Source organism: Pipra filicauda, unplaced genomic scaffold (genome assembly GCF_003945595.2).
Source record: "Pipra filicauda isolate LSUMZ 115617 unplaced genomic scaffold, ASM394559v2 scaffold147_size4022426_pilon, whole genome shotgun sequence".
In the NCBI taxonomy this organism is placed as follows: Eukaryota; Metazoa; Chordata; class Aves; order Passeriformes; family Pipridae; genus Pipra; species Pipra filicauda.
The window spans coordinates 435,720-461,328 of NW_024103962.1; the positions used below are offsets into that span (position 1 = coordinate 435,720).

The 25,609-nt window shown below is 44.1% G+C and overlaps 1 protein-coding gene and 1 non-coding gene across 2 annotated transcripts; one reads left to right on the plus strand and one right to left on the minus strand.

The window, feature by feature from the left end:
- Positions 1-1,790: 1,790 nt before the first annotated feature.
- HHIPL2 (HHIP like 2) lies at positions 1,791-18,427 on the plus strand. The gene is made up of 9 exons (XM_027721288.2): positions 1,791-2,273; positions 7,581-8,233; positions 9,916-10,059; positions 10,402-10,733; positions 12,208-12,334; positions 12,682-12,827; positions 14,259-14,340; positions 17,111-17,193; positions 17,974-18,427. The coding sequence occupies exons 1-9, from the start codon at positions 1,890-1,892 to the stop codon at positions 18,357-18,359; spliced, it is 2,337 nt and encodes a 778-aa protein (XP_027577089.2). The 5' UTR covers positions 1,791-1,889; the 3' UTR covers positions 18,360-18,427.
- Positions 18,428-19,425: 998 nt separating this feature from the next.
- Positions 19,426-19,498, minus strand: TRNAT-UGU. Its single transcript has one exon. It is a non-coding gene; the product is annotated as a tRNA-Thr (tRNA).
- Positions 19,499-25,609: the final 6,111 nt, after the last annotated feature.

Genomic DNA, 25,609 nt, shown 5'->3' on the forward strand with positions numbered 1-25,609 from the left:
TTATTCAGTGCATACTGTGTTTTTAGGCCTGTGTGTTGTACTTTGAAGGTGGTAAATCCTAGGGGATTGGAATGGTCTGCTTTGGCTCTGAATTCTGTGCTCTAAGTTTGATTTTCCTATCAATTGCCTTCCCCATCCTGTGTGCAAAGCTTTTGTGAGGATTTTTTTTCTTTCCATGAAAGCAATATCGCATCTTTTCTTTGCTGTTCTCCTTTGTGCTGAGTCAAGGAACTTTTTCAGGGAATCCACTTTTTCTGCACAGACCAGTGTCTGTTGTCTCTCTGTTATTCCACCTCTTGCTCTGGTATTTTTCATATTAAAACCTAACATAACGATAACACAAAATTACACATCAGCTCTGCCTCTTCTGCCTTCCCTGTTGTTCCATCCATTGTTTTGATGCTCCTGCTTGCATTTTCCTATTAAGTCTTTACTAAAGTTTAAGACAAGCCAGGTAATGAAATGTCAGCTGCTTTTTAAAGCATGTTGATTGTATGTATTCTTACTGCCTTTCTTTTCCCAAGCAGGTTCTCTGTATTCTGAGCAGCTGTCCCATTCTGGACACCAAAGTAATGCCTTAATTTCAATGATTGTCTGCAATGTACGAGAGCAATAACCAAGATAAGCTGATACTTCAGCAGATATAAATAGTTGGATTTAAAAAGCTTTATCTCCTGACAGTGCTGAAATCTTGTGATTGGCACATTTCCAGTTCACTGAAGTCTAAGCACAGACAGGATTATTGTGAGGCTGCTGGACAGTCAAGGTACCACAGCAAAGTAGGTGAAGGTTAAACCCCCAGAAATTTAAAATAACTGTTTCCCAGTAAAGACTTAAAGGAGGCTCACAGTCACAGAGTATTCTCAGGTGTCACATTACACTGGTGATTGTATTGAGAAGCCAGGACTGGGAGCATTGACTTCTCCATGAGCTAGATCCTGGGAGTGAATGGTGATGTGTGGGGAGACGGGGAAGTTTTGAATGAGTGGAGGTGTCCCCGTATGTGAGATTCTCCCTGCAGCTTCCCTTTCCACTTGGTTGTGATCAAAGTTGCCTTGTTCTGCTTATGGATGAGCAAAGTTAGGGAAGTGTCATACTCAAACACAGGCTGAGTACAGTGTGTACAAACAGGGTGCACCTGCATGCACAGCTGATGGGAAGGGCTTGCTCGTGCATTCTTCACCAGAGGGGAAAGTGGGCAAAAGTCTTGTGTAGCTTTAAATCAGTTTAATATCAACTGGGATCAAACCCTTAAAAATTCATTAGCTTAAGCACAGTACAGGGTTAACACAGAATATCACAGTTGAGTTCAGGTTGTGCTGGTGCTTTAAATAAATCTTTTCTCCTTCACTTTCTGAATTTCTTCTCATTTTAACCCTGAATATATACCTGGATTTGTGGGTAACATCAATATCCCTGTAAAACTTTCGGTCCTGAAATTACTTGTTCCTATGGTTAACTGCTGCTGCCTTAATTTGGTTGTATTTTATGACCCCTGTTCAGTCCTTATGAAACCAGACCCAAGTTTGGTGCATTTTAAAAGCTGAACAAAATGGTAGTTAGCAATTGAAAATTGTTCACTTGTGTCTTGTAAAGGGGGAGAGATTATCAAGTCCCGTGTATACATATCATATCTTGTATTTTTATTATCCATATTTCTGGGCGAAGGATTTCTTGGCCAATTTAAAATAAAATGTAGGGATTAGATTTGTGAGTGCCCAGAAATGCCCAGAGGGGAGGGTTCAGCTATGTGACGTGTGAAATACCAAAGAGGCAGCCCTGAGGGTTTCTCTCCTGCCAAGTAGTAAACTTCAGAGGGAAAAAGGGAGAGGGAATGTAAGCAAACCTCAGTGCCTGCTCCATGGCTGGCAGTTAATAAAGTGGAGAAGATGAATGAACCATACTATGAAGAAGTCCAGGATTTCTATACATCTGACCTCAGGACACCCACACCGAAGCAAGTGAATATTTGGCCACAGGCTGAAAGGAGCAGCAGCAGCTCTGGAGTTTCCTTTTCTTGCCCACATGTCTGTCTTTGCCTCCTCTTGTTGTGCCTGATAGGCTGTGTGCTGGGACATCCTCAGTGTCTAGATTATGGGCCACCTTTCCAGCCCCCTTTTCACTTGGAGTTCTGCTCTGCCTATGAAAAATTTGGCTGCTGTGACCAGGAGAGAGACAACAGCATTGCAGCAAAATACTGGGATATCATGGATTACATTGATCCCCGGGGGCATAAGCTGTGTGGAACATACATCAAAGATATCCTGTGTCAGGTAGGGCAGAAAAATAATATATGTATCCTATGCTTTGGGCTGGTTTGGGGGTCAGTTGAGATTCGGATAGCTCCTTATGGCTGGTCGTGTTGCTATGAAGGGAGGTGTGGGAGCAGGGAAAAGGTGGACTGACAGGGTAATGGCACCTAATCCTCAGCGTGCATTTTGCAAAATGCTTTGTGTAAGGTGCATCACTCTGGAATCTGGCAATATATAGTGACATTTGCTAGCAATAATGGTTTATGAAAGCATTGCCCAGTGCAGATGATGATGGGAATCCTGCTGCTCAGTTCATTTTTTCATAATGAAGGAGAGAATTACAGATCAATATTTATCTTCTGCTTGCAGCTACCAGGTGCTGGATTACAAATTCTACACAATCAAATGATGTGGGAATTATGGGCGAAGTGTTTGGATCTCTGCACTGCATGAAGGATGTGTTTTGACTGTGTTCCTGCTGAGGATGCTCCAAATGGTGTGGTTGTTAAAGTAGAACAAAATTTAGTAGGCAGTGGTTTCAAACAGCTGCTGCAAGGTCCCGAGGCTGCAGTCACAGCATTTTCATCAGTGCTGTCTCCACATTGCCCACCTGGCTCATGGAAACGGGCACTGTGCAGGGAGGAAAGACCACAGGCACTGTTCTGGCTGAGCTCCTCTGCATCCCCGTAATTAGAGAGCAGAACCCTCCTGCCTTTTTAACAACTGGTAGTCACACAAAGCTGGACTCACCGCATGCCAAAATTCAAAGCAGCCAAAAGACACACTTAATCTTTCTAAGAATGTGTAAAACTCTTGCAGTTAATATTTCCTTAGCTTTAAAGTATTATCTGTGTATCAAAATGTTTCCACTCTTTTTGGATGCTGGCAAGATTGTGGCATCTCCTTGGTGTAAGGGACACATGCTTTCAGCACCAGGGCTGGAAAAAAGTAGCATCAGGGTGGTTAGTGACTTTAAAGTTGGTAAACCAGAAAAAGATGTGTTGCAGGTCCTAGCAGAACCACCGGTGTTGATGTTATGAAGATTTTTCTACGTGTTTCAGGTAGAAAAAGAACACTATAAAAATTTACCATTGCTTCTTTGATTGCTCATTCTGCAGGGCATAATGTAATTTTGTTCTAAGTGTATTTTGTAAACAAGTGAGCCAAACCAAAACTAAAAAAAACAATCCCCACACCCTTATTTTCTTATAGATTTTCAAAGTTATAAGCTATTACTATTTTTTCTATCTTTTAGAGTAAGATTGCTGTTGAATCTTTGAGCTTGTGATTGTGTTGTGTGTTGCTCTTCCTGGTCAAGTTGGTGACAACCATGGAAATGATGTTGGGTTCTCTAGCAAATATTATTTGGCTGTTGAATTAGTGAAAGAGTGAAGATCTACCAAATGGTTTTGCTCTAGGAAGTCACTTTGCTGGAAATTGTTGCTGATCTCATGTGGAAGGTATGTGAAATGATAACATCTCCATTCTACCACCTCCACAGTCTCCTGACAGTTTGTAGTCACTACCTGTGAAATGTTCATGTGTACTTATTGCCACATTAAATATGAAAATACAGATGCATTTATGTGATCAGCATGTAATTGTGCCAAGTGCTTATTTCTGCAGTGTATGGCAGGACTTCAGATAAACCGCTGCTGTTGGTAAGGAGTGCTTTTATTGATATTCTCCATATGGAACTTAGGACACAAAGATTAGTCTCAGAAGCAGCGGTAGACAAAATAATATTGTTAGCTTTTGCCTTTTGAACAAAACATTGCAGGAAAGTGGTGTAGGTGCTTACTGATAAACCTGAATAGTAGCTGCTCTAATTTAGCAAAGGTAGCATTATTTCACATTTTTGGGGAAGATCAGAGCAGTAGCTGTGTGTTGCAACAAAGCAGCTCATTCAGTTAGATGTCCCTTCAGTGCCAAACCCAGCAGACAGTAAAAACCAGACAACCTTCCTGGTGTGGCAATGAGGGGAGTGCTAAGCATTGCACAGAGGAAGCTGGTTTTGGCAACAGCAGCAGTCTCGTTGGTCCCACAGAGCCCAAGAAGGATGCCATGGAGCACACCTTACCTTGGCAGCAGGGCTGTGTGTTACTTAACAGACAGTGATTATACAGGGATGTGTTCTGGATCATGGATTTCCTGCTGTCACTCTAAACCAGATTCATTTCTCTTAAAAACTGACAGGCTAGAAGAGGCATCTAAAGCAATCTGGCTCTGCTGGCAGAGCTGTTTCAGTTTGCATCTGGCAAGATCTGGGTCTATTTTAGTTAGCTACACTTGTTTTAGGAACTTAGAGTTTTAGAGGCTGACACCCAGCTGAGGTGTTCTAGGATTTAGCTTAAAAACTGAATATAGAGTTTTAGAGGCTGACACCCAGCTGAGGTGTTCTAGGATTTAGCTTAAAAACTGAATATGAAACTCTGAAAACTGCCTGTAATGTTCTTAAAGAGGTGTTGTACCAGTTGCGTGGCTAGAAAATTTCCCTGGATGCAAACCTTGCTATGTGTGCTAGAACACCTGTTTGGCTGATGGCTGGGAGGATGCTTCTCTGTTCAGAAAACTGCTACAGGAGAGGCTTAAAAAACCAAAAAAGGTCAATTAAGCCTTGTTCAAGATGATTGAAAGCTGTGATATTAGCATGCGATGGGAGCTGATGCAGGGAAAGCAACATACTTTCTAAGCCAGTTTTAATCAGAGGCTTGACTTGATTTCTGAATGCATACTCTTCAGAGAAGCTATTACAAAACAGCAGAGAAGCATCAATGTGATCTTAGGAGTTTCTTTGGTTTTATAAAGTGGTGAGATTAATTTTCCTGCATGCTTGAGTGAAATGAAAGCAGACAACCAACAGTGACTGCAAGGCCACCTAATCCTGGGAGTTTACACAGACCCTGAGAAACAGCCTCCATCTCATGTGTCTTGCTGGGTCTATGTGCTGCAGGCATTGTTTTGTCAGGCAAACACTGGGGGGGAAGCCCAGTGTCTGGGAAAACATGGCAGCTGCTCAGGGGCTACACTTATTCAGGAGCATGAACTGTAGGAGACCTTTATGCTGCAGCCTGTTGGCAGAACAGAGTTGAGGAAGCTCAGAGGTGGTGAGAATATGCCTTGTTTCAGAAGCAGCTGTTTTTTTAATGTTCTCAGGTTGCTGGTCTGGGAGCTGGACTCTGCTCCCACTTATTTGAGAGAAATTAAAAATGTTTTCAAGGGTGTTAATAAAGTAATCACTTCAGAACAGAGCTGAGAGGAGCTTTGGTTTTCCAATGACTTGTGCACAACGGAGCAGCGAGCCAGCTGCAGCCACATGCTAGTGGGAATGGGGCAGATTCCCAGGACTAGAAATGCAGGTTAGGCTCCGTCTGCTCTCCTACACCTTTCCTTGGAGACACCTTGTCAGGCTGTCACCTCTCCTTGCCTCCTAGTCACTTGAAATCAGCACCACATTTTGTGCAAATATGGTGCTAATATAAATATAACTAAAACCTCAGCCCATTTGGGGGTGCATACATGAGTGTGTAGTGGTGAAAGCAGACAGGGTGAGCAATGGCTAATGGACTCAGGGCAGGAAAGCATCAGGGCAGGAAATAAGCATCAGGGCAGGAAATGCCAGCCAAGTGTTGTTAAATGCCTGCACCAAAGCTGCTCTCCTTCAAGAAGGTGAGAACAGGCAGACAAGGACATTTACCTGAAGCTTTGACTTTTGCAGATGGTGCTCAGGGTCTGGTGGTGCCCTTCCTTGCTATGGAAAGAAATTAAACATGGGCAAAATGGTGTGATTCTGCCAACTAGGGCTGGAGTCAGGCTGCAAGGGCAGGCCTAGGAGATTTGGCCTTCCTTTGCAAGGCTGGAGACTTCCGATTTGGGAAGTGGGAGAGGTTCCTTACAGATGTGATGCAGGAGCAACAGAAACAAGTTCATTCTATGCAGCTTAGTAACCAAATGGCAGCAATGAAAAGTGAGAAACTTGCTACACCATCCAAGAACTGACCTTTACTGCTTACAAATCATATCTGTTCTTATTATGGCCAGAAGCCCTCGGGTACTTCTGTGAGCACAGGAAACAGCTTGCTGTGTGAAGTTTGGAATCAAGGACTGTAGTCTTCACATTAAATACCCTAGAAAGGCTGCTTCTTGCACAAAAAAAAAAAAAAAAAAAAAAAAAAAAAAAAAAAAAAAAAAAAAAAAAAAAAAAAAGCCATTGCTTGTATAGCTGCCCAGATTTTTTAAATTAATTTTGTTTAATGAAGCAAACTTGTTTAATGAGGCAGAAAAATTGCTAATGCAGTAGTTCTTCGTTCGTCGACTTCCTACATACTTACCTTCCTACATGTGTGCCCAAAAAAGACCTGGATAGATTGTTTTGAACTGCTGGCATTGAAACGAATATAATAATATTTCTGCAGAGTTTATTCTCTTCTGTTTTAACTTCTGCAACTTTTTGCTGATTAAAATAGAGGTGGGATTTTAATGGAAATGTTTTATGGAAGTTCTGGCCCAGAATTTAGGTACAAATTCAAACGCAATGCCTGATTTTCAGAATTTAACCTATAATTTGCACAGCTAAAACTTAGTAATCTTTGAAGGAACGTAATTTAAATACTTGAGAAGTTGAATAAGACTTGAGAATGTTGCCTGCAGTGTTTTTTTTCCTGATGATCACATATAGAGTCAATGATATCTACATGAATTGCATAAGATGATATTTACTTACCTGAATCAGTTTTAAATCTCAACTACATCTGCTTTGGTAATACTGTGCATGCAGGAACACGACTGGAGTAGTACAGCATCAGACCAAAGATTAATTTAGCCTGTGTATTTAATTGATATACATCTTTAACATATGTACATCAATTTACATCTGGCAGAGTTTCCCCTTCTTTTTTTAACCTGGCTCCTATTACCTTTATCTGATGCTCCCTCATTTTTCTTCTGGGGGTAAGTGTAAATATCACAAGTGACTTTTCCGTGTCACTTGTGATGTTTACAGATCTCTGTTAAGCTGTAACCCTGCTCTGATTACCCCTCTGCAAGACTGTTGAGTCCCATCTGAGTGAGTGGAAAATCCCCATCCTCCACAGTTGTAGTTCCGCTGGGAAGAATTTTGCTCTTTGATGAAGGAAACTACTACTGATCTCTAAATCCATTTTGGCCATATCCTGAGTGACTTTCTACTACTCCACATCAAAGGTGACTCTTTATGTTCTCTGCATTACTAATTTTTCATTTTATTAACCAGTTTGCTTTCATGAAGACATCTTGGCTGCTCCCAGATGTGTGTACACAGTCACATACTTAGTTTCTTTTACTTTCTAGGAATGTTCTCCGTATGCTGCACACCTCTATGATGCAGAAAACCCTCGGACACCTCTAAGAAGCCTCCCAGGGCTCTGCTTTGACTACTGCTCCGAGTTTCATTCCAACTGCCGCTCTGCCATCCGCCTGCTGACGCGCGACAAGCACATCCAAGAATGCTGCGAGACAAACAGAACACGCTTCTGCAACCTCCTCCAACTGCACGACGAGGACTACTGCTTCCCCAATGTGCTGAGGAACACGGCCCTCAGCTACAACCTGGGCTCCGTGGTGGAGGACCAGGGAGGCTGTATCCAGCTCTGCCTGAGGGAGGTTGCCAACGGCCTGCGGAACCCGGTGCTCATGGTGCATCCCAACGACCGCTCCCACCGCCTGTTCGTGGCCGAGCAGGTGGGCGTCGTCTGGGTCTACCTGCCCGATGGCAGCCGGCTGGAGGAGCCCTTTCTGGATATTAAAAGTATAGTGCTGGCTACGCCATGGCTAGGGGATGAGAGGGGTTTTCTGGGGATGGCTTTTCACCCCAAGTACAAGTACAATGGGAAGTTTTATATCTATTACTCATACATGGATAAGAACCGAGTGGAAAAGATCAGGATCAGCGAATTGAAGGTTTTGGCGTCTGATGCCAACAAAGCTGATCCACGCTCTGAAAGGTAAAGTTCAAGATGAATGCTACTGTAGGCCACAATGAGAAATCATTTTTCTCTGTCTCTGTCAGAGAGACCTATAACCCCAGGTATCAGTACACACTAGGGATGAATGGACTGAGAACAGCCCTGCTGAGAAGGACTTGGGGATGCTGGTGGATGAGAGGCTGGACATGACCCAGCAACGTGCACTTGAAGCCCAGAAAGCCAGCCGTGTTCTGGGCTGCATCAAAGCAGCGTCGCCAGCAGGTTGAGGGAAGTGGTTCTGCCCTTCTATTCCACTCTCATGAGACCCCACGTGGAGTGCTGCATCCAGCTCTGGGATCCCCAGTGCAGGAAGGATAGGGACCTGTTGGAGTGAGACCAAGGGAGGGCTACCAAGATGCCTAGAGGGGTGGAGCACCTCTCCTATGGGGAAAGGCTGAGAGAATGGGGATTGTTCACCTTGGAGAAGAGAAGGCTCTTGGGTAACCTAATAACAGCCTTCCAGTACCTAAGGGAGCCTATAAGAAAGATGGAGAGAGACTGTTTACAAGAGCATGTAGTGACAGGACCAGGGGGAATGGCTTCAAATTCTACCTACTGAGAGTAGGTTTAGATTAGATATTAGGAAGAAATTCTTTACTGTGAGGGTGGTGAGGCACTGGCACAGGTTTCCCAGAGAAGTTGTGGATGTCCCATCCCCAGAAGTGTTCAAGGCCAGACTGAGCAACCTGGTCTGGTCCAAGGTGTCCCTGCCCACAGCAAAGGGGTTGGAACTAGATGATCTTCAAGGTCCCTTCCAACCAAACCATTCTATGATTCTTTCCACTTGCAGAACCTGCACATTCCCAGTCACCCTGGTTCAGGTGTGTGACTACCAGAGACAGGTTGGCTCAAGGTCACACAGTAAATCAAAATTGAATTGAAAAGAGGACCGGGATCTAGACTTCTGGGTCATCTTCTCTCTCCATCTTGTACTCTTGTCTTCTAAAGAGAAATAACAGCCTTAAGCCTGTTATGGAATTCACATCTGCCCTAAGTGTTTTGCACTGTAAGAGAAGGGGGATGCTTTGCTACAGTACTATACACTCTTTTTATCTGCTATGTGTGCACCTACCCTGTTCCCTGCTAAGAAAAAAGCTAATTCTCAATTATGGAGGAGAATTTGTTAAAAACGGTCTTCTTTTCTCTAGAATTTCACAATAACCCTATGATGCTTCTGAAGCCCTCAAATTCACCAATTGCTTCTCATATAAGAAAGCAGAACCCACCTGCCACAACCAAAGTTGAAAGGGCAACAGGTATTCCCTGCAGAGGAATGCATTGTGTATTTGCAGTTGTGTTTTCAGAAGAGCTGTGGTACTCCTGTTCCTGTGGTGGTAGGTGAGCTCTGTAGCACAGGAGGTGCTAATGCAGTGCAGGCCAAAGCAGGAATGCTGCTTGGTTCATGGGAAAAGTGTTTCCTCGAGGGGTGCCACACTGAAAGGAGCTCTGCTGCACGGCAGGAAGGTGGCCTGATGCTGCAGGCTCACAGGAAATCAGATGCCACCCAGCAATGTGTTTGACAAAGCTGGCACATCTGTACAGCTGGGACATCCTGCTTTCTTCTGTAGGAGTGGTGATGTGATATTTCTGCAGCCTCCCAAATGTTCAGTCCTTCCCAGTACCCACATCTGGACTTATTTGTCCTTCTTTTTTTTCCCCAGGAATCTTTTGGAGCTTGAGGAACCAGCTGCAAATCATAACGGTGGGCAACTGCTCTTTGGTGTGGATGGCTATATGTATCTATTCACAGGGGACGGAGGGAAAGCTGGAGACCCTTTTGGAAAATTTGGAAATGCTCAGAACAAGTAAGTAGGAAGAGAGGTGAAAGCTTTGAGCTTGTTCACTAAGATACAAGGTTTGGAAGTGAGACAGTGTGGAAGAATAAAGTAAGAGTGCTTCCTGAAAGTGCTTGTGCACCTGCAGGTCTATCCAATGCAGTATTTAAAAAAAATTCTTTTGCATTTTGAAAGCCAAGTTGTTTAGGGAAGAGAGAGTCTTCTAATTTGAGAAGGTTGCAAGGCATACTAGCTGTTGGGTAATTAATTTTGGACAGATAACTTTCCTTTGAAAAGGGGGAAGAGAAAGATAATTTTTGTGTTTTAAGTTGGCTCTCATGCTGGGGTTTCTTTTTCTGTTGTTCTCCTTAGGAGTACTTTGTTGGGGAAAGTTTTGAGGATCGATGTGGATGGAAAAAGTCCTGATGGAAAGCCTTACCGCATCCCTCCTGATAACCCGTTTGTGTCTGATCCCGAGGCCCGCCCTGAGGTTTATGCTTATGGGGTCAGGAACATGTGGCGCTGTGCAGTTGACAGAGGGGACCCTGTCACAAAAAAGGGAAGAGGGAGGATATTCTGTGGGGATGTCGGGCAGAACCGGTTTGAAGAAATTGACCTCATTGTTAAAGGGGGGAACTACGGCTGGAGAGCAAAGGAGGGATTTGAATGCTACGACACAAAGCTTTGCCACAATTCCTCTTTGGGTAAGGAAGAAGTTTTCTTATAGAAGATTACTTTATCACATGTGTATATTTAGTGGGCTATAGCACTGTTTTTCCAGTGAAGCTGAATAATCCCATGTTGTGTGTTAAATAGAGATTGTTTACTTAAGAGCAGAAATCCCTTCTCCCCAGCCCTGCAGTATTGGTATGAAATTACACTCTGCTTATTCAGGGAATTCCCTGCCACACACTGCACCTGACAAGGTGTTCAAGTTCAAAGCCTGTGCATTTTGTAGACAGCGTTTTCCCAGTGAAGCCAGGAAAGCAATGGATTTGGTTTATGTAGAAAAGAGATTCTCTTCAGAGGCTCTGAGCCATGACTGTGGCTAAGGAGAGTGGACCAGGCTGATCCCGAGACCCTGAAACAACTCCTGTGGCAGAGGCAGCGTGTCCTAGCAAGCAGGGTGTTGCAGTAGAACGCCCCAAAGCTGTTCTCTGGGTCTGAATGTGGGTGTGATGGACAAACTCAATTCATGCCTCAAAGAAAGAGTAGAAATTGGTGGTCTTTGTAAAGGTCTTCGCAAAGCATGGTAGAAGAACTGGATATTATTATAATGCTCCTTAAGCTGAGACCTGAAGACACCTGGTCTCAAGCTTGTGTAGGTGTTTCTGAAACATTTGCATGAGCAGGCAAGTGCAGAGTGTGCATTACTGCACAAGTGCAATGCAAGTGCGTTGTGCATTTCTCCTCTGCTGTGCCAGTACCCACACAGCTCTCAAGTGTTTTGTTTGATTGCTTTCCTAATGGCCCAGTCCTCCATTGAAAACAAAACTGACTTGGATTTTGCTGGTTAATCTATGGTTTTTAATGAATTGCATTTGTGATCTTTATCCTCATCGTTAAAGACAAGCTACTTGATCCTGGGGAAAAAAGTGAGGACAGGACTAAAATTTTGTGGGATCTAATAATTCAATACGAGAAAGGGCTGAATTAAATTTTAGCATTGCCAAAGTCTTTATTTTATTAAAGTCTCATGACATGGAACAGAGGTAGCACACTTAGTCATGTTCTGTTCTGAGAATGTTAGTGAACCCATGAAGATGTTGAGTTAAATTGCAAGTGCTTGATCTTACTCCCTTCTCTAAAAATACTGACATCAGTAAAGATGATCCCTGCTGAAATGACTGGTGCAGCCACAAACCTGCAAGATAACACTTCCTGCAGGCTGATACCTTTCTGCATTGCTTGCTTGATGCAAAGAATCTTGGTTCTATGTGTTATGGAAGCTCATTGTGACTAAGCCTTGATAAGCAAGTACACAAAGAGCTCCTTAAAGCCCCTGGGCCTGTTCTGTCCTAGAGTAAAGTCCTGAGTTCCTACTGAAATTTCACTGTGTGCTTTGTTCAACTGTATTGGTCCTTCTTTTAATTGTATCTGTCAGTGTCATTGAGCAGTTGCTTTTTGATGCTCTCTGGAAGTAAATTTTCTGACTTTTTATTTCTCTGAGTTTAACAGATGACGTTCTCCCAATATTCGCATACGGCCGCAGTGTGGGGAAGTCAGTTACTGGAGGTTATGTCTACAGAGGATGTGAATCGCCCAACTTGAATGGCCTTTATATTTTTGGTGATTTCATGAACGGGTGAGACTAATTGTTTTCTCTGCAGCTCCCATTTGGTACCCTCATCTGGGCAAATAAGTGTATTGGAGCATCCCAAACCCTTTTGAGCTGGAGTAAATAAGAATGTCGGATGTCTGTGTACTAGATTAAATGCTCTGTTTGATTATTATAACAACTTTTTTTGTTGGAATCTAAACTTACTCCAATTGAGAATCCTTAGGATACGTTTGCTTTTGTTCAGGCCTATTTTTCCAAAAATCAGCCAACAGTCAGGGTCCTCACTGACTTTTTTTCAGTAATGCATGATTTTGACAGGAACTGATTTTGATAATGGAAACATAAAACACAGGGTTTTATTTTTCATCTAGTCGACTTATGGCTTTACAGGAAGATGAGAAGACAAATAAGTGGAAGAAGCAGGATATCTGCATTGGCAGCACAACAGCTTGTGCTTTCCCTGGAATGATCAGTTCTTACAGCAAATTCATCATTTCATTTGCTGAGGATGAAGCAGGTGGGTATCGTGCTAGCCATACCTTCACTGGAAACTGTACTGTCAGATCTCTGTTGTAGGGAGAATGTGCAAAATTATGTGGCTCCTCACATGTTCCTACAGAGTAGGCATTGCAAACAGGTTTGTGGCTGTCTCAGCATGGCAGGGAGGGTTGGTCTGTGGTTCAGAGAGGTCTCCTGCCCTGTGTGGCTATTGCAGGTTGGCTTGACGGAGAGCTCAGGAGACAGATCCTCATGTGAAATATGCCAGGTTCTCTTGAGGAGGCTGAGCTCCTGTTTGTTGCAGCCTTTCCTTGTCCTCTTGTTGATGTTTGTTTGTACTGTTTCATTAATCCAAAGGCTATATCAATGCAATTCATCTTTTCATTGTAACAGCTCATCCTCGCTTGAGTTCTTAGAGCTTATCTGAATTTTCCCTGCTTCCCTAGTATAAGTTTCTCAGTCTTATTCAAAACATCAGCACTTTACACTATGGATTATAGACCAAGGCTTTATTTGGGTATCAGGAAAGCCACTCATTTTAAAATTTAGTGTAAAGGTCTGAGCACATGAGATATTATTAAGGTCACAATGACCAGATCTCTCACCAAGGTGGAAGTACCAATGCATATTTTGTGCACTTTTCTACAGCCTCCTGACATAGCTATGTAACACAAAATGCAGCTGTGAGTTTTTGGAGAACACAGGTGTGGTTTAGTGAGCTCTGATGCTTCACCATTCAGCAGAAAAGAGATTTGCTTGCAATGAAAAGATCCTAGATGGTCTGGTTAGCATATTCTGTCAAAGCTTCATGGAGATGCAGGCTTTGTTGTATAATGTATACAATTTTTAACTGTTCTAACAACATGTGGAGTGAGTGGATATTCAATGTCTCTTCTGGTGGTGCTTTTAGAAAACAACTTTGTGTCTTTCACAACTACCATAGAGAAGTAAGAAACTTCTGTCTTTCATGGATTAGCCAATTTAGTTCTTTTTGGATTTCTTCTTTTTTTTTTGGTAGTACTATGAGATGGCTAAACATTTCTTGTGTGGTCTTCCCCTCTATTTGTAGTTTCTGGCTGCTTCTTCGGTACAAACATGTTTTAAAAAATACATATTTATACAGAGGAAATGAACCTTTTGGAGAGCCACTGACATGAGGTAATGAAGGTCCTGCTCAGGCATTCTGCCTGATTGAGAGCTGCTGGTTCTGTGTGGACCCTGCTGTGGCCAAGAGACGATTTGGTGTCTGTGGGAGCCCACCCGCACAGATCAGGGTGAGGCCAAAGCCTGCTTCTTGGACATAAGGCATGACTGAGGGGGTAACTGAAGGGGTTTTCTTTTCTGACCACATGAATTAGTGAAGAGCCAGGCAAGAGAGGAAAATGGAGAACTGGGATTCAGCTTGGGCACTTGAATCTAAGACCAGTTTTCTTTTTTCACTTCCATTTAGGTGAGCTGTATTTTATGTCTACTTCTTATCCCAGTGCCTATGCACCACATGGATCGCTCTACAAGCTTATTGATCCTGCAAGGTTTGTAGTTAAAGATGTTTTTCCAGGCCAAATTCTTCTATAATCACCATATGCTCTCCAGGTACCACAGTAAAAGAATGCTAAGTACTACCGATAGATAATCTCACTGACATCTACATTCAGTCCTTGGTTTTTGTTCACCCACTCTACATCTGGTGCAACTTTAATCAGTTTTAATGAATTTATTCCTCACTCGTCATATCTGTGCACACAGAAATCGGAAATAGAGTGAAAATACCTTGGAAGATCTGGGAGAGTTAAGGATTAGAAGAATATCTCCTTGGTTACTTATCTGAAATATAGCACAGTGATATTTTAAAAACTACAGCCCATATCCTTCAGGGTCATTACATCAAATATCTACCATGCACTTTAATATAAATAAGTGAATTGTACTCCACAGTGTAGTTTTCTTCATGAAGATGAGTGAAATTTGGTGGTTCATGCAGTGTCCAAATAATAACTGGAGTCTGAATTTGAGTTTTTCCAAGCAAAATATTTTTCCCCATTAAGCATTATCCTTGCTAAAGTCTGTTTTTACAATAATAAGCACACTTACATAATTTTTTCCTCTCCCAATATTTTGGATCTTGCTAAAAAGCATTAAATGGATTTCAAATCACCCTGTAAAGCTGGTACAGTGCAAATGTGTCTGTGCTGTTGCAGAGACCTCAGGCACTAACAAAATGAAGACATCAAGTTATGTTTTCTTGTGAAGTTAAATCCAAACCTAGATGGTAAACTCAAGCTCTGTACCAAGGTGATGGGAATAGGAACTTTTGAGTCTTTTACTTGCTGTAATTGCTTGAGGAGACTCCTGCCTTTAACACATCATTTGCCAGGAAGTTTTTGAACTGCTTTAACTGTGGCTGACCAAAATACAATATTTTCAACTAAAAAAAATCTATATTTGTGAGCTTGCATAAACATCGAGAGCTTGTGCCTGCTGTATTTCACCAAAGAAAAAAAGTTCTATAGTCTCTATGCCAGTCCCTAATGTGCCATGAAGCCCCTGTGCTTTTGAAGCTTCATGTTCCTCACTTCTAGAGCAGGACCAGGCACTTATTTCCTTGGCTCCCTGGAATTTATTCTTGTATTTTCTGCTTCACCTTGTTTACCTTAGCCCAGATGCTGCTCTGTCAGCCTTGCCCTTGTCTGTTTGTTTAAGCATGTTGCAGGCTTGTCCAGGGTTGTGCTCCTCTGGAGCCTGAGCATGCTTGGCCCTGGAGCAGAGTGTCCTAACACCTCCCACTCCTGGGCTGTACTCTGGCCTCCTCCTGACTGTACCATGAGTGGAGATTTCTCCTTTATCCTTTGCATTTTAATGCTGTTTATAGGGCTCTTCCTTTACTGTCTTGCTGGGATAACTGGCTCCCCTGATGGGAGCAGTCCCAGTCTGCTCAGCCAGGCACTCCCTGCCTCCTGCCCACACATCAGCCAGCACGCTGGCAAGGGCAGCAAGCCACACAAATACCTGCTTTCAGAACATTGTCAGGGCCACTGCCATACACCTGATGGCAACTCAAACTTCCCTAGGAACCTGCCAGGAAAACTGGTGACAGCAGTGCCATTTGTCCCCATTTCAGCTGGTCTTTCCAGCACTACTCTTGGAGACAGCAGAGTGGTGCCTGGATTCGCACCAAATTCCTTCAGCCATAAGCAGAGGGAAAATGAGTTAGGAAGTGATTTAAAAATTAGAGAGGAGAAAGAGGGGAGGATCGCCCCCCCCATCCCTGCAAGCAATGCCAACAACTCTGTTTTAGTAACCTTTTTTTAAAAATTGAAATGGTGTGGAGGAAGCACTTGGCTCTTGTCACTGTCTGAAAGAGAATGCTAATCATAAGAAAATGTGATGCCTTAGGTTATGCTTTGCTTTGCTCTGTGCTGTCAAGCATGCCAAATTGGAAGAACCTGTTCTTATTTGTCCTACAACGTTTTCCCTTGGTGGGTAAGGGAAAACACAGGTGTGTTGTGTTTCTTTGTACCCCCTTCCCATCATTTAATATGTGACAGCTTTACCTTGGGGAAAACGTAGGTTTGGTTTTTTGGTGTGCTTTTGTACTGTGGGAAATTGTCAGGGAACAGCAGGAGAAGAACATGGACACATTTTCTTTGCAGTTGTTCCTCCCTCACTCCTTGCCTGTTTCTTTCCTGTCTCACCCATCCCACTGCAGCACCACCTTGTGTCTGAAGCAGCTCCCTTTGAAGGTCACACTAATGTGGAGCTGTTTGGGAACATTCTGCTGTGTGTGCAGAGATCCTTGTGCTGCACTGTGAGGGAGGGCAGAGAACTGTCACTGACAAGCCCTGTGTGCATGAGTGAGACTCCCCTGCTCCAAGGCAGGATGCACGAGCCAGTATTAGTGAGGACAACCCGAAGTGATGGATTGTCTGGAATTGAATGCCCTTGAATTCAATGGTGGGCAGCGAGTTCACACAGGCAGGCCAGTATCCCACACACAAACCAACCAACCAACTGGTTATGGATGCTGGATAAAGACAGCCCAGGCTGCCTGATGACAGAAACTTGACAAGAAGAGTGGTAGAAGAAAAGCTGTAGCCTTCCAGCTGCTATTGGGACAGGGATTTTGTGGCTTGCAGCCTTGTGTAGGCTCTTGAATTCCACCTGTGTTTCACTCCGGGTGCCTAAAGTGCTTTTGTGCCTGTTCCACCAGAGGCAAATGACAACAGGTGATTGATGTGTGCCTTTGAAATAAATAAAGTTCCCTGACAATCTCTGACATCTGCATATGGGTTTCTGTTTTCCAAGGAGAGCTCCACCTGGGAAGTGTAAATACAAGCCTGTTCCAGTGAAAACAAAGAGTAAGCAGATACCGTTTGTTCCACGTGCAAGTAAGTTGTCAGGCTTCTCATTTTACTGAGAAGCAAAACATATAGCCATCTTTCCAGGATGTGATTGGAATCTTTAGCAGTCTTAAAAACTAAAGCACTGAGCAGGACCAATCTTGAAGTTTGGCTATCACATTTAACCTGTGCTTCTGCCATCTACAAGATGCCATGCTTTTTCTTAATCTCAGTCTCTGTTTTCTTTTTTCCCGAGTGTTGCCAAATAGTAGTGTACATGGGCACTGATGGCTTTGAGTCAGGCATTGGATTAGGTCTGGGAAGTTCTGAGTGCTTATGCCTGACTCGGTGACAACCTTCTTGAATCAAATAATCCCCTCTCTGTACCTCTAGGGGAGTCAATCTTCCTTCCTTCTGGCCATCATCTGTCTTAAAGTCTCATGCAACTAGGGCAGGAGTTCCATCTTGAGTAGAAATGGTGTTTAGCAAGTTGAGGTTATCTCGTCTGGGATTTCCAGATATTAGTGTAATATGAAAAATTTGTATCGTTAAATCTGCCAAAAAAGGGTGCAAGGTTTCATCATACTCGCCTGGAAGTAACTTTCCTTAAATATACATTCATAATTTCTAAAATTAAACATTTTATTTCCAAGAAAAGCAAGGGTCTTTTGGTGGAAGAAGAGAGCTTTATAGTGTGCATTTCTTCTTTCAGAATGTCAGCTATTTTTCTTAACTGTAGCTCTACTAAGGATTTCTATCAGTTGTATCTCTGAATTAGCCTTTTGCCTTAAAGCAGGGATGCTGAACCATGTTAATTATTTTCCTCAGAGACTGTCCTTGAGCTGCTTCATGAGCCTTCAACAGCCAAGCCTCCAAAAAAATCTCCTACCCTTCCTGCAGCCATCCCAACTGTTTCTTCTAAGAAAGCAAATAAACCCCCATCCACCAAAATAAAAGCATCAACAATACAAACAGCTCCATCTGGTAAAGAGAGAAAGAGAATCAAAGCTGAGGCTAAACCTCACAAGCCAAGGCAGGGAGAAAAGGTTGCACACAGCTCCAGAACTACACCAGCACCACCTTTGCCTAAAAGGAAGAGCTCCCACCTAGCCAGACCCAAGAAGGTTCTTCCGAAGAACGCAGCACTAGCTAAGGAAAAACTGGAGAAGAGGAGGAAGAAGCAGCTTTTGAAGCTTAGTGACGTACCAGAATAAGCAAGTCACTTGTAAGATGGTGAAACAAATAGTTTGAATAGTGACCAAATAAAAGAGAATTTGACTGACTTATTGCACCAGTGCTCCCGGGTGTGCCTCTGTTACTGGCAGCGCTAGCAGTCTCTATATGTGTTTTATTAATCCTAAAGTGTACCAGCCTCCTAATATTAACTTTCTTTGCAAATCCTCCTATGATGTCCTTTTCTGACATAAGTGATTATGAGAGTCTCTGATGGACATTCACTGGTAAGATTTATCTGTGCGTGACTGTCTAATAAATCTGAGTGCCTCTAAATTCTGGGACTTTCATCTTTGATCAAAGAATATGGAAGAGATATGTCAACGACCTCACCTTCCTCTTTTTTTTTTTTTTTTTTGTTTGAGATGCAGTGAAAAGTATATTTCAAGAGCAGTTGTCTTTCAGACAATGAAATTAGATTTTTTTTTCCTTTTTAAAGGGGGGCCCACCAAGATGCTCAGAGGGTTGGAGCACCTCCTATGAATACACAGAATGAGATAATTGGGATTGTTCAGGCTGGAGCAGAAAAGGTTCCAGGGAGACCTTATAGCAGGCTTTTAGTCCGTAAAGGAGGCCCAGAAGAAAGATGAGGAGGGAGTTTTTACAAGGTCATATAGTGCCAGGACGAGGGGGAACAGCTTTAAACTGAGACAGGGGAGGAGCCAAGGAAGCACCCTCAAACGCCCAAGTTACATCTGAGCAGTGAGGTGGAACCATCCTCCGGTTTGAGACCACCCACGGGGACGCGAGGCTGTCACAACCCTCAAAAGTTCAGTTCCAGACAAGTGTGTTTATCCGGGAAGCGCAGCCGGGGCCGGACCTGCGCTCCCGCCCTGGGCCTCGGAGGCCGCCGGGCCCATGACGTCATTTTGCAGTCCCAGCGTTACGTTCGTCTCAGACCGCCACCCCCTGGAAACACCGGGTCGGGAATGCAAAAGGCACCTCCCCGCTGCCGCGGCGGTGGCTCCCCTCCGGCGGGGAGCGACCCCAAGCCCCCAGTTCGGTCAGCGGGAAGATAATGATAAAAAAGAGGAGGAAAAGGTTTGAAGGCCCCAGCGAGGATCGAACTCGCGACCCCTGGTTTACAAGACCAGTGCTCTAACCACTGAGCTATGGAGCCACCTATCACTTCCAGCCCTGCCGACGGCTCCTGGCCCTCTCCCGCGCCGTTTCCCCGCGCTCCTCCTGGATTCCGGGGGTGCCTCCAGCCGCAGGGGCCGGGTGGGCACCGTCCGCTCGCCGCCCCCCGAGCCCTGCCCTGCGCGGGGTGTCTGCTCGCCGGAGCGCCAGGGAGGCGGAGCGGCGGCAGTCCCGCCGCGGGGGCTTCCGAGGCTCCCGGCCCCTTGGAGCTGTTTGGGGGCGTCTCATCTCAACACCCCCGGCACTGAGCCGGACCCCTGGAGCCGCCCCGCACCTGCGTTTTCCATTGGAAAAGCTGCCCGTGGCGGGGGTGTGAATCCCGCTCCCAGCCCACCTCCACGGCATTGCCCGAGGGTGGCCGGCGCCCTTCCCCCCTTCATCAGTGGGCGGTCGCACCTGCCGCAAATTCCGGGAGAAGTTGCCGTGCTGGTGGGGGTGTTTCGGTGGTACCCTGAGGCTTACGAGAGGATTGCTCCCGGCATTGATTCCGCGTCCCCCCAGTGCTGTGAAGGAGGGAGCAGCCCCTCCCTGACGGAAGGTTTTGGGAGGTAAGGCTGCACAGCACGTGGTTTTGTGCAGAGTGGGGAGAAAGAGTCAGCTTAAGTAGATTATAATCAACTCGCTGTTGTAAAACCTATTAGGTTTTGTGAAATAACCGCTGCAGGAAAACTGGTTTAACTCTCTTGCAAATAAACCACAAGTCTGGTTTGACTGGGGGATGAACCCAACAGCAGGATAGGCGTTGTGCAGCCTTCCATTCCTCTCTTGGTTTTTACTGAGCAAGGAAGTTTGAGGCCATTTGAGGATTTTCTCCTTTTCTTTGCATAAAGGAGCCAGTCTGTCACGTGCAGACCCGCTCCATGAAAGCTTAGGTGACGGTGAAAAGATAAGCTGTGGAGAGGAAATTGAGAGACACCACTACAGGGTAATAAATCTGAGCAGTTTAGCTGCACACTGGAGTAATGTTCTAGAAAAGCGGACATGATTTGCTGGGTGCGAGCTTCGAACTGCGTGTGACCAAAAGTAAAGCTCCTTGAAATGAGAATAGACAGAAAAAGCTGAATTAAGGAGTTAAAGGCCTTTCATCCATCCCACACTCCACAAATTATGAACTAGGTCAACTTCCTCTTTTTATTTTTTTTCTGTAGTTTTTATTTCACCTTTTCTTTAAATGGATATGATCTCTGTGGACAAGCTAGACCAGTTCTGGTGAACTCTGTCTTGTTGTTTATGTAAGCCACTAAAAGTACTTTAAAGTATCTGCTTTTGACCTCCAGTGTGGCAGCTGATAAATTAATGAAGTTTCACATTTCTTTGGTCACCTTTTTGCCCTTTCCTTTGAAGATAGTGACTCTTTAGGGCTGGTAAAGCTCTTCTAAAGAGGACTAAAATGCCTGTGGTGAGTGTTCTGCTAATGCCTCAGGGAAATGAAATATAAGCATAGCTTGTTTTATAACCTTAAAGCAGGCAGGAGCAAAACTGTCTTACACTTCTCATGCTATAAGACAATTCTGCCTTCATCAGTCTAACACATCTGAGCAGCAGGATAAGATGTATTCTGAGAACAGAACAGTGTTGAAATAAGTCTTCTGTGATAGTATGGCTGCCTGCCACCACTGGGCTTTTTAACTTAAGTGCAAATGTGTAACTGTTGTGATTTCCCTGCTTCCATATTTTGCTGCCCACTTAGAGCTCACTGCACCGGCGGGCTACACCTCAAATACTGTGTCATAAGATAGTCTTTCTTAGTCAAACACCCTGGATGGGATTCAGAGGGTGTGGTGGTAGTACCACGCTATCAGTAAGCCCCCTAACTTCTCTTTGTAATGGAAATTAGACCCTTCTGGGATGTAATTCATCTCACCTGGAGGTAAACCTCTACAATAAGTCATCTAAGTCATGGTGCCTGTTTCCATGGCAGTCAACTGACTGTGATGGGGGTCGATGCAGACAATGTCAGCGGTTCAGAGACATCTCGCTGGGTGTGACAGGTTTGTACCCCTGAGCTGTGTTAAGGGAGCAGGTATCCTGCTGAGACCCGGCTGGGACACGGCAGCTGCTTTGTCTAACAGGCACAGCAGCACTGCAGAGCTCCTGTCTGCAAGCTGCTAATGCTCTTGGCCAGTCCACATGCTCAGTCTCGTTAGCACAGGAATAACCTTTGGTTTAATTTAATACCCGTTCGATTTAGATGTTTAAACTGGAATAACTGTAGTTGGAAGATTTCACTCAGAGGACCAAGAGAATTTTCAGGGAGATGGCAAGATAAATCATACGTCTAGAGAAGACTCTATGATTCTTTCGGCAGCTAGACGCACAGATGTGAAAATGAAGCATTCAGGCGATAAATGCCTATCTAGTCTGCTGTTCATGGCTGTTGAAAGCCACTAGGTGGAACCTAAGGACTGCGTCAAGAGATGAGGAAAATCCTTTTAACAGACTTCAAATGCCGAAAAGTGAGTTTTTACCACACAGGTTTTTTAAGAAAGATCTGTAGGATGACTTACCTTTAAATGTGTGCCAAACGTGTAAAGATGCACGTTTATACGTGCTCTGTAAAATTTCTGCTGATTTGCAATAGGATTAAACTTGTGTTGTGTGTCCCCTTGCTTAAACCAGGACTTTCCCAAGCACGGGTTCTTTTCATCTGGTTCAGTGAATTAATACTGAAAGCAGTGGAGGGCTAATAGGAGCCGTTTGGTAAAAGCCCTGTGAAAGAAGTACACAGGCCCTCTGCAAACTGCCTGGCTGGTACCACACGTTTGGCTTTTGCTTTCCTGTCGGAGAGTTTTGTAAGAGACGCTCCCATGGTAGGGAGGAATGCTGGATGTTATTGGGAGCAACACACAGAAAAGTTTCTTCTTCCTGAGAAAAGCTGTAAAGAAGGAGCAGGGTTTGAAAGATATATCCTAGACCTTCTCTACACTGAGACGAAGCATCAAGCTAGAAAATAGGGTGGCTAATGTAAGAATAGGTATGGTCTTGCTCAGTCTGGACTAAGGTGTTATTAAAGAATGACTTATTTGTTGCTGATTAGCTCTGTGGCTGTCCTTAACAGCCCCACTGAACAAATATGTGTTTAACTGCTTGTAAAGCTGGTGTCAGTCCACAGATGTCAACCGTGTTGCTGTGAGTTTATGTCCATCTCGTTAAGCACAGTGAGGTAATCTCATACATATTCCATATGATCTTATTGCCATACCTTGCATTCAAATGCTAACAGGAGAAGTGAACGAAGGGAATGGCTCTTCAGACAGCTGGTTCATGAATTATCCCTGGAAATTCTCTTATACTACCGTATTCTCTTTTCTAAACTCCTTTACCCAGCTTGCCACCCAATTCCCTGCTGAATTCAGTTTCACTGGTGTTTCACAGGGTTTGGTTCTTTGTTGCACAAACCAGCGACCCATTTTGGGCTGCAATAGTATGAAATAAATAGCAGGAAATATTTTCTCTGCAGACATGGTGTGTCTCCTAACAGGCTGTCATGGCTTGCCTACCTTTGTCCTCATCGCACCTGATTTTCTGTGTCCTGAGGGAAGCCTAGTGCACCTGGGACTACCTCATCAGACGTACAGAGCTGCAAAACTGGCATGCTTGCCTTTCCTTGTTAAGTTTTGTGAAAAAGGAATTGCAGCACAGCTTCAGTCTTCTTGTGAAATAAGGTGTTCTGTGGGTTTTAGTGGTTTGACAGATTCAGCACTGTTGGGCTTTGTTTCTTAAAGAAACTGTAGTAACCAGAAGGTATTTGAGTTTAATGTATCCATTTTAATTGGCAAGTGCCAATGGATTACTTTGTCTTGTGCAAATGCACGGGTTTTTTTTGAGTAATATGTTATTAAAATCAAGGGAACATTTCCTGCTGAGTTTGGGTGGCTTTTGGAGGTGGTCCTTGGGATATTTTAGGCACGGAAGGATCTAAACATATGGTGGAGGCTCGCCTTCTCTTCTTCCTGTGAAGCTTTAAGTCCTGTTTGATTGAGATGTGCCTGAGGAAACTCCCTGTGATTCTGTGGTTATGAGCCAATAAATTCTTTTAAAAATCATTGTTCTTCGGATTACACAGGAATGATCCACTTGTCTTTGAAACATTGGCTACAAAACGTGAGCTAGAACTAGATTAGAAAAATCAGGAAAAATTATCTGCTGTGATTTTTCCATTAACAATTACCATTTAAAACAGAAACTGGGTAAGGTGCTATGAAGTCTCTTTTCAAGTTTAAGGTTGTGCACTGCTTGCATCCCTATTCCAAAGTAGTGCGAGAGATCCTGATGTGCAGCCTTCCTCTTCCCTGACACTCTGCTTTCCATGGGAAAGAAGTTCAAGACCACAACAGATATGATGCCCTTTCAAAATTACTTTGGTAATTTACTTTGGTAATACTCTTCTTTTGGACAAACAGCCATTATCACATGCAAAAAAAAAATAATCTTGTCTTTTTAACAGCAGTTTTGTGCAGCTTTGAAGAGGAGGCAGGGATTGATGTGTCTGTGAAAATTCAGTTCTTTGTGTTCTTCAGAAAGGTGACAGAGCACACAAGGAATGTGTAAAGACAGAATCCATGCATCTCTCTTTGCTCTTAGGCCAGCCCGTGTAATGGGTGTTGTGGTGTTCATTGCTCATGTTTGAGCATCAGTACTTCTCTTTGGAGAAACATCACTTTTCCTAAGTCATACTGTAGGGGAACAGTGCTGTCCCTGCCTCATTATTCTCTCCTGTTGTGTTTTTAATTAATGTGAGGGATGCAAGCAGAAGAAATGTTGTCTTCAAATACTTTATGATTTCATCTCCCTGAAACAAGAAAGGAGTAATCTAATTTTATTGCTTCATGGTTACTTCTCTGATCCAGATCAGATTTGAAGCTATTTATTATAATAAAGTGTTTCTTGTTGTGATAGCAAAGTAGCTGGTGATCCTTAAGTTCTTTAAAAAAAAAAAATCAAGATATTACCTGCTTCAAGATATTACACAGCTACAAGTGAAAGATGTTTTCATGACAGTTATGTAGTCTGGGAAAGAGATAGAATATTTCTCCTTTCCTGCCCTGGTTTCAGAAGAAGTTGTGTCCATCCATGCTGCTATAAAAAAGATCATCTCTTTCTGGAAAACATTTAGAAGGCCTGGGTCTTAGCCAAAGGACATAGTAGCGCTCTTCAGAGTGCAGAAGGGGACTAAACCAAGCCTGGCCTTTGCCTTGAAGACAGAGACACTCCTGGAGCCCAGCAGGGGAGGACAAAGCACGGTCACCCAGCGCTTCACCCCTCTGGGGCAGCACGAGGGCTTCCTCTCCTGGAGCCACCACGAGGGACTGGCTGGTTTTGGGTGGGCGGGGGAAGAAAGTGCAGCAGCACCCACACGTCTTCTGTGCTCTGAGCAGTGAAGCTGCGTGCACTGTCCTCTGTGCTTTCCCCCCGCCCTGATCCGTGTTGAACCCACCCCAAGCTCCCTGCAGATGAAGTGTTGGCTGCACGGTGCCCCTCAGCCCTGGCCCGTGTGTCAGCCATGCCAGCTGCCCGAAAGGGTCAGCACATTGAAAGCTGTGTGCTGCCATCACCCAGCTTCTTGTCCTCGCATGTCCCCTGCAGAAGCCCACGAGGTGGGAAATAGCTGACCCAGAGCTGTGCGTGTGCTGGTCAGTTTGCCCCTAAACACGCATGTTCATGTCTTGGTATGTATATACATGTATATGCATGTCTGTGCTGCTGAGCAGAGGGTGGAATAGCTGCATTCTCCCTCTCTAGAGACACTGACCTGAAGGTCTCTGCTCAGTTGCTGGTTTCCAAAAAGTGCAGGAATGTGAGGACCATCTTTGAGGCTGTTAATCCTCTCAAATTTGTCTAAAATCAGTTAGCAGATTTGAAGGTTACTTGGAAGAGGGGTTGGCAACCACTGTGGTTACATAAACCCTTTTCCAAATAAAACCAAGCTAAAAACATACTGATCACATTTTCCCATCAAGATTTTAAAGTTCTTTGGAAAACAGACAATTCGGAAATGAGTGTGAGGCAGAGGAACCAAGAAATCCAGAGTCCCCGTCCTTACTCCAGTAAGGAAAAGTATGAAGAAACCTCCCATCCAACACTCTTTTCT

Coding starts and splice junctions, on each gene's coding strand:
- HHIPL2 (XM_027721288.2), top strand. CDS start 1,890: ATGAATGAACCATACTATGAAGAAGTCCAGGATTTCTATACATCTGAC. Junction 12,828..14,258: donor ATTTGCTGAGGATGAAGCAG/GTGGGTATCGTG, acceptor ACTTCCATTTAG/GTGAGCTGTATTTTATGTCT. Junction 17,194..17,973: donor ACCGTTTGTTCCACGTGCAA/GTAAGTTGTCAG, acceptor TATTTTCCTCAG/AGACTGTCCTTGAGCTGCTT.